General features: G+C 41.9%; 1 protein-coding gene across 2 annotated transcripts in view; it reads right to left on the bottom strand.

Annotated features, from left to right (window-relative positions):
* zfhx3 (zinc finger homeobox 3) overlaps positions 1-12,590 on the bottom strand; it is a 139,319-nt gene that overhangs the window by 50,295 nt on the left and 76,434 nt on the right. For both annotated transcript variants that reach the window (XM_040123611.1, XM_040123618.1), the window contains exon 5: positions 11,296-11,527. In XM_040123611.1, coding sequence (XP_039979545.1) covers positions 11,296-11,527 — 232 coding nt within the window. The remainder of the gene's footprint in view (positions 1-11,295; positions 11,528-12,590) is intronic.

The raw sequence follows: 12,590 nt of genomic DNA, 5'->3' as shown, positions 1-12,590 counted from the left end.
CTTTAGAGGAGAGTTGCCCCATGAGCTCGAGGTCGGACATTCCCTCCGCAGGGCGACCTCTCTATGCGTCTTATTCAGTTGACTGCATAGCAGCTGACACAGATGTGAATGAGCTTCTAACTCCCTCTCTGACTAATCATTTTACAAGTAAATATAGCCAATATCACAGCATAGCCATTGTCTTCAACTTATGTGTATGTGGATTTTGTGAGACAATGTCGCGATTATAAAATCAGGATTTTAACACTGTCGGGCAGCAACTTGGAAATGGCTTGGAAGTGGTTAAAATGTAGTCTTAATGGGCTGCACTTCAGTCACTATTTCATACTTGTTCCATTGTTTGACAACAGAAACAGAGAAATACAAATGAGAAAAGCTTTATTGGGAATTTGTCTGTAGTAAAATTCTGTATATGTGAGCACAGACAGTAGGAGAGAAGCAAACAGATAAAGGGCAGCTCAGCCATACGTTCGGGTTTGACCAAGTGTTGTTTTAATAGTGTGGATTAAAAAAACAGGACTGAGGATGGTAATGGTGAGATAATAGAGGACAGGAAGGAGGGAGGTTGAGTTGATCATGATGGGGGCCGTTATTCTGAGTCCCTTCCTGAGCACTGGTGGAGCGTGGAAGTGAAGCGTGGAGATAGAGTGGAACGGACAGGAGCTGACTGCAGAGAGCCAGAGAAAAGAAGAGCCCAGAACAAGAGCACAAGCTAATGCTATTGTGGTCAATGCACAATGCGTCCTGCAAAGTGACTGCAGAGGGTCCTTAAACAAAGAAGGCATTGCCATTTGCTCTCCCCCACCCAATTAGATTCTTTTGCCCGGTTTAACATGACAAAAACACAGGCCATTTTTCCTAATTCTGGCTGCCATACTGGCCCCTGCGCCACCTTAAATCGAGTAAGCCTCAGAGTGCTGGCCTGTCTGTTAGACTGTCAACGACTTGTGACATGGATTCAAACACATCCTCTGTTGTTCTCCATTCTACATCTCACACACAAATATGTGCCCCATCTCAGCTTTCCCAAGTGCTTGAAATATTCAACATATATATGAGAGGAACTCATTTCCAGAGAACATTCATCTGGCACTGTAAAGGTTTTTTTTCCAGTTTTTTTCACTTAAAAAAAGGGGGGGGGATTTTTTTTTTTTTTTTTTGTAAAAGGAACAAATTTTCAATAACATTTTATGTGCCCATGCTACCAATAGTTGATGTATTTCCTGCTGCAAGGAGACATTTTTCACTGCAGATTACAAACAAGGTCCCTTTAAGACGATTGCAACTCAGCATATGCTTCTGATAAGAGAAAGTAAAGAGAAAATGATGATCATGTGTCAGAGTCTCTCAAATTAATTTAAAACAATAATTTCTCTTTCACATCAGTGTTTATATTATTTGTTTATTTTTAACATATTTTTAACATATTTTTAAAAATTCTAACTAAATACTGATAAATGATCAAGTGAAAAAATACTTCACCCTTGACATAGTGTGCTTTTGTTTTCATAGTTATCATTTGTGACCAAGTGTTTAACTATGCTGCTTTTACTCTATAAAGACATTTTTGACATGAACACTACTTAATTTCATACTCTGATGACAACAAATGATAGATGCCACACTATTATTGTGTATGTTTGCAGTGTTACTAGAGGTGGTGGCTTTTTAAAATAATTAGGGTTTAGGACAATGTAATTACTGAAGAAATGTATGTTGCATACAATTAATATGTAAGTGCTTAACCTTTTATACTTCTCTCCTCACATACACGGGTAAGGATTTTAGTTGCTGCATATAAGATAAATCAACAACAACTAATTTCCACAAGCAGCTAGCAGCATAGTGAAGCTTGTGTTATTTTGAAACGGCTCTACCTTTATCTCATAATTTCAGATTACACACCTGGGTGTTTCTTTACAGACATCAATACACTCCTTTCAAACTGGCTATTCATATGCACATATATCATTACACTATTACAACTTAAAATAAAAAACAAAACCATCTTCCACCTAAGTGGAAACTAGAAATTTTTTTATAGCAGCACTTGGTCTAAAATAGTGGACTAACACAGAAAAAGGACCCAAAATTGCATGTCCTTCCCTCTTGACTGTGTTGTGCAGCTGAACTGACTCGATATGCTCTTCTGTATGCTTACTGAGCAAGAAGCATGAAAATTGACCTTTGCCTGCTTTCTAAACAGTGGATTATTCATCTTAATGCTTCCAATTGGTCAGGGTAGGTTTTTCCTGCAGTTTCAAACATATATGCCTTCCTCTTATTACTACATACAGAATGTTTACAAATTTGGTTTTAAAGAAATATTTAAATGACTATAAAGAGAGCCACAAATGAACATGCAAAACAAGTATAAAAAAAATAATAATGCACAAAATCCTTGTAAACTGCATCAAGATTTAGAAATCATCATAAAATGGGTAAATATGCTGTAACCATTTTGAAGGCAATGTGTAAAGCAACACAGAAAAGAGACATGCTTTTCTTAAAACAATTATTTGTACAGTTGCTTATTATGTAAAAAAAAGAAAAAAAAGAAAATGGTTTCGCCCTTACAACAAGTTAAGCTCTTTTTTGGTCCGGGCTGTTTTTAGTGTTACTAAAATAAGCACTGAAGTCTGTCAACCAGTGATACACGTGCAAACTTTTATATTTTTATTATCCATGTCTGTGTCGTATGATGTGTGTCTTGCCAAACACATGTAACTCTACAGGGAGTAAGTAATTACAAAAATATTTCTAGTACATAAAAATTTGTGTTGGTATTTGAAAGGAATGGTTATAGGTCCAAACCTCAGATGCTGCTATCAAAAATGTTTTTTTGGTAATCACATTGCTGCTCTCAAACTCCCCCTCAATGGGCATAGTCGAACTTTATCTATTCAATGTGCATTTACAGTGCAAATGGCTGGCACCTCATTCATTTTCATCATCCATCGCTATACTCACCCAAGCTCCTTTGCTCTAAATGCATAGTGGGAAGAACATATCCACAGCCAACTTATAAAAAAGCGGCGGCAGAGCAGTGTTTCCAGCCAGACAAAGAGAGACTGTGAGAGATAGGCCATCCATTGGACCAGGAGGGCTGCCATAAATCTGACTGAGTAAGAATGTCCAAGATTGTCACAAAACAAATACTAGTTTGTATCAGACACTGTCACTGGGCAGGCGATCACATCTGGTTAAACAGAGTCCGGCTGTGGGCACAGCTCGCTCAAAATCCAGACTTCCTTTCTTTAACAAACAGAGCCTTAACAGAATCATTGCTGGCCACCACATAATAAGATACACTGTTATGTATGTGCTCATCAACGGCGTTGTTGTTCACAACACTAATCCCCAGATAACCAGTGTCTTACTGTGCGTCAGGTTTACCATAAAATTCCATGAAAGTAGGTAAGTAAGTGATCTGTGATCAATGGCAGCCTACTCTGGCCTGCACTTCCGGTATCACACTCAAAGTGGTGTGAGAATTTCTGTCTGTCGCTGATACCCAGCTACATAGGGGCAAGGGGGAAATATTTCTGGAAACTAGACAAATTCAGAATAATTACCAAGATCCATCAGTGGAAAGTTCCCTTCAATGTCACACACACCATCACCAACATACACCAGATCCTCCCTCCCACTCATATCATCTTTTTGTGTTTTTCACCAATGTCATCCATTTCTCTTCATCCACCCTCCTCTCACCCTCCTTAGGTGGTGTGTAGTGTACTGTCAAGCACAGTGTGAATCAATAACTGGTGCTCACGCCCACAGGTAAAGGTTAGAAAGGTTCACTACTGAATTATTTCTGCACTTCTCTCATTGCTGCCACCTGCCTGGCTGCTTTTAGTTGATGTGGTTGAGGCACTGGAGGGGACTCTTTTTGCTAATGCACTCAAAACATGGATGCATGTGTGTGTTTCGTATCTATCCTGTATTTGTCTGTTTGTTTTTTTTTTTGTCTGTACATTTCTTTAAATGTAACTAACATAACATGAATTTGCACATTAAACAACTGGCACACGTGTACTTAAACACACAACACTATACTTGCGTACACTCTGTTCACTACTCATGCCTATCTATCAGAGAGTGGATAATGATTCACATCTGTGCTTTCAGCAAGCCATTGTTTCATCTGCCTTTATTCTAATGGAGCCTTTGGAGTGCGAGGGCAACATGCAGCTGGATAGGGCATCCTTCACTCTCTGGTTTATTTTGCTGTCAGCGAGGCCGATCGTCTCTGCTGGACCCAGGGTGAACTCATCCATAGCACAGATCATGCCCTTTGATCCACCAGCTCTCTCTGGGGGGTACAAACAGCCTTATTAAAAATTGCTAAATAAAACTTTCCTAGCCTGGATTCGTTAGTTCCCAAACTTTACCCCAGCTTCTTCTCTGATGCTGCCTATGGTCAAATTGAGCTGCCCAATTCTGACAGCGAGCAGCGAGCTATTCACCCAATACCAAAACATAGTAACAAATGAAGCAATCTAAGTGTTTAACAATTTATTGGTTCTAGTTCCTAAACTACCTGGCAGACACTTGCACTACAATCAATATCATAGATGAGAACATGCTGAATGTGAGATGATAATGTTCGCCTTAGGGGGAAATTCAAGTAAGTATCATGCTGAAAATTTGTGAAAAAATAAAATATTACAACTGCTACGTATTACCAGTTAAGAAAAGCCAAACATGAGAAAAATGTGCCTCCATTGTATCACAACCACATGCAAGTTAATTTACCAACACGTACAGTGTGTATTGAACATGTGTTGGTTATGCATTCTTTTACAAAGACAATGAACAAAAGTTGATTTGATAATGAAAGGCAGACACAACTGGCTCTTTGTGCTTTTCATCACATTAAAACAGTCAGTGGAGACATGTTAGTTACACTTATGGTAAAGTATTTGTCCAAGTAAATGTTGACAAACACTGCATCATATTCTCCAATAAGAGCCACTTATGCATTTCACACTCACCCTTGACTGCACAAAAAAAAATTTTTTTCAATGTTACAGCCAAACTATACATTAGTCTATGCTCTATCAAACACACTGTATATAAATCAGTCCTTAAAGAGAAGAAACTGTCTCAAGCCTCTCCATCTTAGATGGACTTGTTTCTCCTTCATCTCATGTACCTGTATGGCAGTGACATGACTGCTGCTATAATTAAACCCATCACAACCATTGTGTCTTTGTCACCTAATCTATTCTCTCCTCCGCTGTCTGTGTCTGTCTGTAACCACAGACTTCCCGCCCTCAGCTCTGACTGACAGCCCCTGTGGAGGCTGTGGTCACTCCATGTGAGTGACATCAGGGGCAGCAGGGCTACTGCATTACCTCCTTCCAAGCTCCTCCTGATCCTGCAATCCAGCACCTCACACCACTGATCGCCACCTCTGCTCCAATATCCAGCAGCAAAGCCTCTAGGCCTGAAAATAGAACTCATTAACACGTTTAGTAAGTACAAATGAGATGACTGTCTCCTGATGGACTGTCTATCTTTTGGATCAGCTTTCAAGGAGAGTGTCTGGTAATGACAAGAGAGGGAGAAACCAATATTATAATGCGCTGCCGGTCTCTTCTGAAAATGGGCTTGATGACAGGGAGAACCTCTCACACCCACACATGGCTTGATTCTCAGTGCGGACACCTATGTGCGTGCTCATTTATGGGTGTGCGAGTTTGCAAAATAAAATCTGGTGCATATTTACACCCACATGACATAGCTGAAAGTGAAATCACACACAGAGCATAAAACATACAGAGCACACACAAGGTGAACTCAGCATGACCAGTCTCCTCATGTACAACATGCATGAGAAAGTCCATGTCATAATTCTGAGAGGCGATTGCTTTTGTTGTTTTTACATGACTCAATTAGTCCTCATTTAATTCATCACTTTTCCGATCGTGTCTTACTTTCATTATATAAACACTCTGTCAAAAGAGGAAAATCTTGGTCTCTTTCTCCTCTAAGCCTGTTGTATTGGACAGGCTGGCACATTTTTTCCCCCACTTTCCAGCCCGAGGGCAAAGCTAGCCAGTATTTACAGAATGAGGGTTCAGTCAGGAGGTAGTAAAAATCTGGACACCATACATTTTTATTCACAGCCTATCCCAGAATAGAATGGCGGCTTTCTGGTCAATTCGCTATTACAGGATGAGCCAGCAGAGGAATTCATACCAAGCCCCTCCGTGAAGTAGGGGCACAGGGAGAGAAAAGACTTGCTTGTGTTAGTTAGAGATGCAGGATCCTATGAATGCTGATACACAACTGGAAGATGTATAAAGCCATCATTTTGGCTTTTTAATAAACGTCTAGTCTTTTGTAATATTTTCAAAATGAAAAGTAATGTATTTATGAATTTCCTGGCACGTTCTGTGGACAGCAAACAATTTCCTATGCTGCCTAGATGCCCTTCGGACAAGGATTAGAAGGCAGGCGACCGACGGAGGCCTGACTGAGCTGCGGGCCCTCTGGGGCCCTGCTCATCCAGGCCTGCACAGTCCTCATCCTCATATCCACTCTGCATCACCAGGGCAATAACGGCCTTTATTAAAAGCGCATTGCAGCAGTGTCTGTCTATACAACTTACTTTCAGATTGGCCATAATGTGCCATGTAGAAAGGGTCGGGTGGTTAGGGGCTACAATATCCTGTTTCTGGAAAGGTTTACTTTGCATTTTAACAAGCATGAATAAAAGAGGACATTCCAGAAATGGCTACCGTCTGTTTTGCTCTTGCCTGTTGGGGGCAAGAGCTAGGACTATGGCCTTTGCATGCCATCGGAGCGTGGCCTGGCTCACCTCTGATTTTACCTGGTTTTAACAGCTTTAGCTTAGCCACTGGACATGCGGATAAGTTAAATATGATAGCAGAGGAGGGTTAAGTCCTGTTAATATGCTGCAAAAAGCGTTTAGAAGCAGAGGTTGAAACAAAAGAATGAAGGCCTGGGCAGTATAACGCATATTAGACATTTGGTATAGTAATTTTTCACAGAATACATGTGGATACATCCTATCTGCCATCATTGAATCTTAATGTGAGCTGCAAGGTGTTGTGCAAACCCTAAAATATGAGTGACATTCCCCCGATTTGCTTTATTAGTGCATTTTTCCATGTCACAGTCCGTTTTCCAGCTTTTTCAGATTGTCTCAAGAATTATGCATGAGGCAGGGAGGGAGAGAGAGGCATGTTGGGGAGGGAAGAGAAATGCCTCTGTTGTCAGGACAGGCCTTGCTATCAGGTGTGTGACCCTGAAAGCGCACCCCTGAAAGCGAAACAAGCAATGGATCTCATATTGGATACCACTATTATGCAGTAATTTGTATGCATCCTTTTGTCTCATTTCCATTTAATAATGCACACAGCTCCCCTGCCCAGTTTCTCAAACTGGTCATTAAAAGTAATGCTGATCTAAACTGGGGGCTTAAGTCCACTTACAAGCTCTCACGGTGTGGTGGATGAAAAAACTGGTGGAGTCCAAGTAAGATAACCCCTCCCCACACCAGCCTTCGCCCTTGAATACCCAGGCCTCTATGTCTAAACAGACGAGAGACAATGACTGGTGGCTGCCCAGGCGGCCCCAGCCCAAGTCTTCTCCTTCCCAGCCTTCTAGGCTCACAGACAGGGATTTCCTCCTGCAATGAGAGCCAAGCCGTCACAGCCCAGCGATCAAGGGCCTGCCATCTGTGACTGAGGCAGATTTACAGCAGGAGCTAATCCACATGGTCAGCCACGTTTGGTCTCCATCTCTGCCCCTTCTATTCACATACATATCAACACACACACATACGTCACCACTGAAAAATACTAATATTTTACCCTTATGAAATGTTCTCTCCTGCATCTCTCTCTCTCTCTCTCTCTCTCTCTCTCTCTCTCTCAGGCAGACACACAACAAAGCAAACATTTCTTGCAGAAGGGCATCCACCCTTCAGTGCAATTTAACTTTGCCCTTTTTAAAAAGCATGATCTCATTCTGTTCTATGCTCAAAAAATAACTTTAGTCGATTAAATGTTAAGAAATGAGAAACCTCAATGTGTCATTGAGTTATATGCCCTGGTGAACATCATTCATACGAAATAGGGTCATCATACGCTCAAGTGTCACTCTAGCACACACACGCCAGCTCCCCAAACTCGTTTCCCCCACTTCTTCTACATTTATCCTTGACTATTTTCTCTTATTCTCTGTGTACAATATTGGCCTAAAATATGTTTTGTTCTCATGCTGTCAGACCAACTGTCCTCACAAGTGAACACTTTGAGAGTTTTCTAACTTCCCTCTTGCCTTCTATGTCACATACACGTCTCTTTTCTATTTTTTGTGTATATCTGCCACCTGGCAATGACCTGCCGACCTTATAACTAGAAGTTAGCACTGGTGCAGACAGTGCAGTGGTTCAAGTCAGTGCTGAGCTTTGTTCAGTGATCTTTGCACACAGGGCAGCTGTGTGGGTCTGGGGTCCCTCTGAGACCTTCTTTCTTTCCACATAGTTAAATGGGGTTAAAGAAGACAAATGGAGGCGGGGCCACGGAGCAACATGCCTGAGCAGCACATTTTTATTATGAGCAAGAATTAAAACAATGCAGGCCTGTTATCCCTGCGTTAGTCTAATTGGAAAGAAACCTCATTACTGCTGTCGGTGCTCTCCTTGGACATCCAGCCTAGAGGAGACATGTGGCACCAAATCCCTGAAGTCTATGTTTGCTGCATCCTCATAAGGAGCATTAATATGCAAAGTTGTAGTGTGTAAAAAGTGTAAAAATTACCATATTATTTCATTGTTGTCATAGAAAAGTACCAGTGAACTATGCGTAAAGATCATGGCTCAAAGACAGTATTCATTTTTATATAAGAATTCCATGCTACCATTTCATACCACCTTTCTGTGTAATGCTGTCATGTGTTTTCTGGGGGAATAAGAAGGCTTTATATGTTGTGGGAAAAAACCTCGGCAGGCTACAAGCCCAGCACCTAACGCCAGCAGAGAACCACTCACAGGATCACAGAGCAGCAGCAGGCGAGGGAATTACTGTCTAGGTGACCCAGAAATCCAGGGGCAACTTTGTTTTAACAAGCCAGGGAACGTTCCACCACTTTAGCAACTATGCCTTAACCACATTAAAAGAGCCCTGTGCCACAGAAGAGCTAGCGAAGAGGAAATTAAATATTACACAGGGAGGGAATGGTTCAGCCCTATTGCAGGGGTGGGGCTATGGGGTGGACTGGTGCAGCTGATGCTGCTGGAACCAGGCATTCGGGGTGTGACATGGTAGAACTGAGGGGTGCGGAGTCAGCAATCTCAGAGTTAATGATTACAGACAAAAAGGTATGATCATTACTGAGGTAATTTGATCAAGATGCTTGGTCAACACTTTTTCTTTTTTTTCTGTTTTTTTTTTAAACACACTTCATTTTATTTAACTCACTTTAAAAAGAAAAAAATGAAGGTGGTTTTCGATTGGACCTAAATAATAATGGGTCAAAATCACAGATTTTGCTTTTAAATGCTTATCTGTCTGCAGCTTGTTGCAGAATTAATTTTCCCTATGACGGCTTATAATTAGGGTAACAATAAAAAGGCATTAACACCAATCCCAATAATCAAGCACCATCATCCTCAAAACACACAAACTATAAAGACGTCAAATCTAAAGTGCACTGTAAACTTAACTTAAAATTCAATTTCTTGAACATTTTGTTAGATACTTGTGGTCTGCTCGGGTATGTTAGGGTTGTTGTAATTTGATTGGGCTCTACAGGGGATTAACCACTGTCTACATGTATGTGTGTATGTGTGTGTGTGTGTGTGTGTGTGTTTGTGTGTGCGCGCGCAATGATACTGCCCACACACAGCCCCACAGCATGGGCCCATTACCTAACCTAAGGCTCGTATCCCTCACCCTGGCAGAAACATAGGCATCTAGCACATCAAAGGTTAAAAAAGAAAAAGAAAAAACATTTATTTGCAAACAGCACAACAACTGCTCCTGTCTGAACACAGAAAAGTAAATTCCCAACCCCCCACCCTTTTAACCTACAAGGCCCTTCCTCTTGCCTTTGCATGTTCGCTTGTCCACTGTACTGTAGTCATTAACATATTTGGAGTGCAGTGAGCAGAAAGCTTAATTGTCCCTAATTGCTCAGCTAAATATGTTCTCTAATGATTTGCTTCAGATCTGTGACTGCCTTTTGCGCAATTTCCCGGCCGCTGGCTTCATTATCCCTGCCTCCTTGGAACAAAGCATCTTCACAGGCTGGCCTTTTTTTCCCCCTACATAACACAGACAGCGAGTATGTGTGCGAGGGAAGTAATGGTTCCCTCTTGGAGGGACACACAATAGAGCGCCTTTGTCAGGGCACAGGAGTTAAAGTGATTAGAAAACCAAATCTCTGCTAAGAAAGAGTGTTAATTGACCACAGCTCACTCTTCCTAATCAGTCCATAATAAATGAGCAGTCGAAGCACTTTGTTTCAGACATGCTACTGTTGTTGTAGCTGTGTCTGTTTTTTGGTGTTCTTGTTGTTGTTGTTGCAGCTGCTGCGGTTGTTCAGCTCCTCCTCCTCTGGCCCTAATGCTCTGTCTCAGTATGTCTTTAATGGCCAAAAAAGACAGCTCCTGTTAGCAGGGAATGCGGGCTTTGCAGGAATATTTCATGTAAATGATATGTACACCTAAAAATATATCAAAAATATATTTCAATAACTGACATTGTTGTGATAAAGGAGTATTGTTGGAATCAGATTAAGAGAAATAACTTTGACCCGATTTATGTTGTGTTTGTGTTTTCTCTCTGAATGGAAACTCCTGTCCTGTTTTTTTGTAGATTTTCACTCAGCTCTGTCATTATAAAAATCATACTTAGCGGTGTCATCTACTGTTCTTCCTATTTAAAAATAGTAATTTACATTTGAGTTTAATACTTGTAATTGAGTTATGACTGTACCGCCTCAATCAACTTTTTTCAAACCAAAACAACAAAAAGTACGACAACACCACCACCACCAAACCTTTTTTTTTGGTTTTAATTTCCAAACAGATTTTATCCATTACTGTTAATGCTAATCCTATGGTGAATAATATGTTAAGTGGAAAGAAAGTGACAAACTTTGACACCTCAGGCATACAGTGTCTCAGCTGGGCGTATGGTTGTGTGTTTATGTGTACATGAGACAGAGTGGCATAGGTGGGAAGACCAAGAAAGGAAAAAATGACATACATACATAAAGAGACACTAAGACAGGGCCACGGGGGCAGTTTCTGACCTGTATCTGAAGAAGGGCATTTGCGAATGGTGAAGATGGAGCTGAGGTCCTCCTCCTCCTCCGGAAGACCCTTCTGCAAGCGCTGAAGCTTCCTGAGGCTCTCACTGCGCTGGTGCTTCATGGAGCGCACATGTTGGATCAGGTTGAGCTTGGCCTTGGTCGAGTAGTTACACAGCACACAATGGTAGTAGCAGGCATCACCCTCCACTGCGTTTTCATGCTGCTGCAGGTGCTGTGGGAGGGGATGGAGAGAGAGAGATAGAGAAAGAAAGGAAAACACAAAAAGGAGGAGGAAAAGAAAGAGAAAGAGGTTATTGTAGATGGCAGATAGCTGGCTAGGCACTACCGACTCACTTTCACTCACACAGTTGGCAAATGAACAAATCAATTCCCAATCACAGCCCCGTTGTTTAACATCCAGACCTCTTCGACTTCAGGACAACTGTTTGGACTGCGCACTTTGCCTGCGTGAGTGTCTGTATCAGTGGGCTAACAGGACAGGGGAGGCCTTGGAGGCACGCAAATCTCAGGGGCCCAAGGGCGGGCAGGAATCACATCAGCCACCCTTCAGAAGCTGTGGGTCTACAGCCTCACAGATGGAAGGGAGCATTGATCCCCTTCACTCAACAGAAGCCTCTCGTCTCTGAAAAGGAAACTCCAAACATCTGCCTGTTTCACGCATGGGATACTAAATATTGATCATGGTGAGTTAAATCCTCGCCCTCTTATAGAGAAAGAGAGGCAAAGTCAGCCGGTGCTGAGGCAGGATGGGGATTGAGTACATTCTGAGAGAAACTGGAACATTCCGCAACAGGAGGACAACCTTCAGAGGACAGGAAATCAGCACCAGTATTGACCTGTCAACACCCAGCACTTCCTCCAGAACTAAACAGCAGGCCTAGTCCAGTCTTCAGCCCACCCTCCGCACTGTCACAACATGCCTAACACCCCGTAGTGACACCGTACCACCACAACCTCGTGTCACACCACAGAGATCCAGTCTAATTACCTCCTGCATGGCTCAATCAATGATGCAAGACCAACACAGTATGGCTGGGCCTGGTGTGAGCAACAGAGTTATTGACCATTACCCTAAAGAATCACACTGATGGTTTCTGCATGTTTACAATAAAAGCCCCAGACTCAGTATGGGCACTTGTGTCATGCCTGTCATGTGATTTTCCTATATCAAACTCTGGAGTCTGGCTGTGGATGTCTGCGGCTGCAATCAATGTCAATCACCAAAAGTTTTCCTCTTTATAATCTAATCTTCTTTGCCCCAATATCTTCTGTAA

The sequence above is a fragment of the Xiphias gladius genome, chromosome 1 (genome assembly GCF_016859285.1).
Source record: "Xiphias gladius isolate SHS-SW01 ecotype Sanya breed wild chromosome 1, ASM1685928v1, whole genome shotgun sequence".
In the NCBI taxonomy this organism is placed as follows: Eukaryota; Metazoa; Chordata; class Actinopteri; order Istiophoriformes; family Xiphiidae; genus Xiphias; species Xiphias gladius.
Note: the sequence above shows the minus strand (reverse complement) of the source record. Positions and strands in the feature narration are given on the sequence as shown.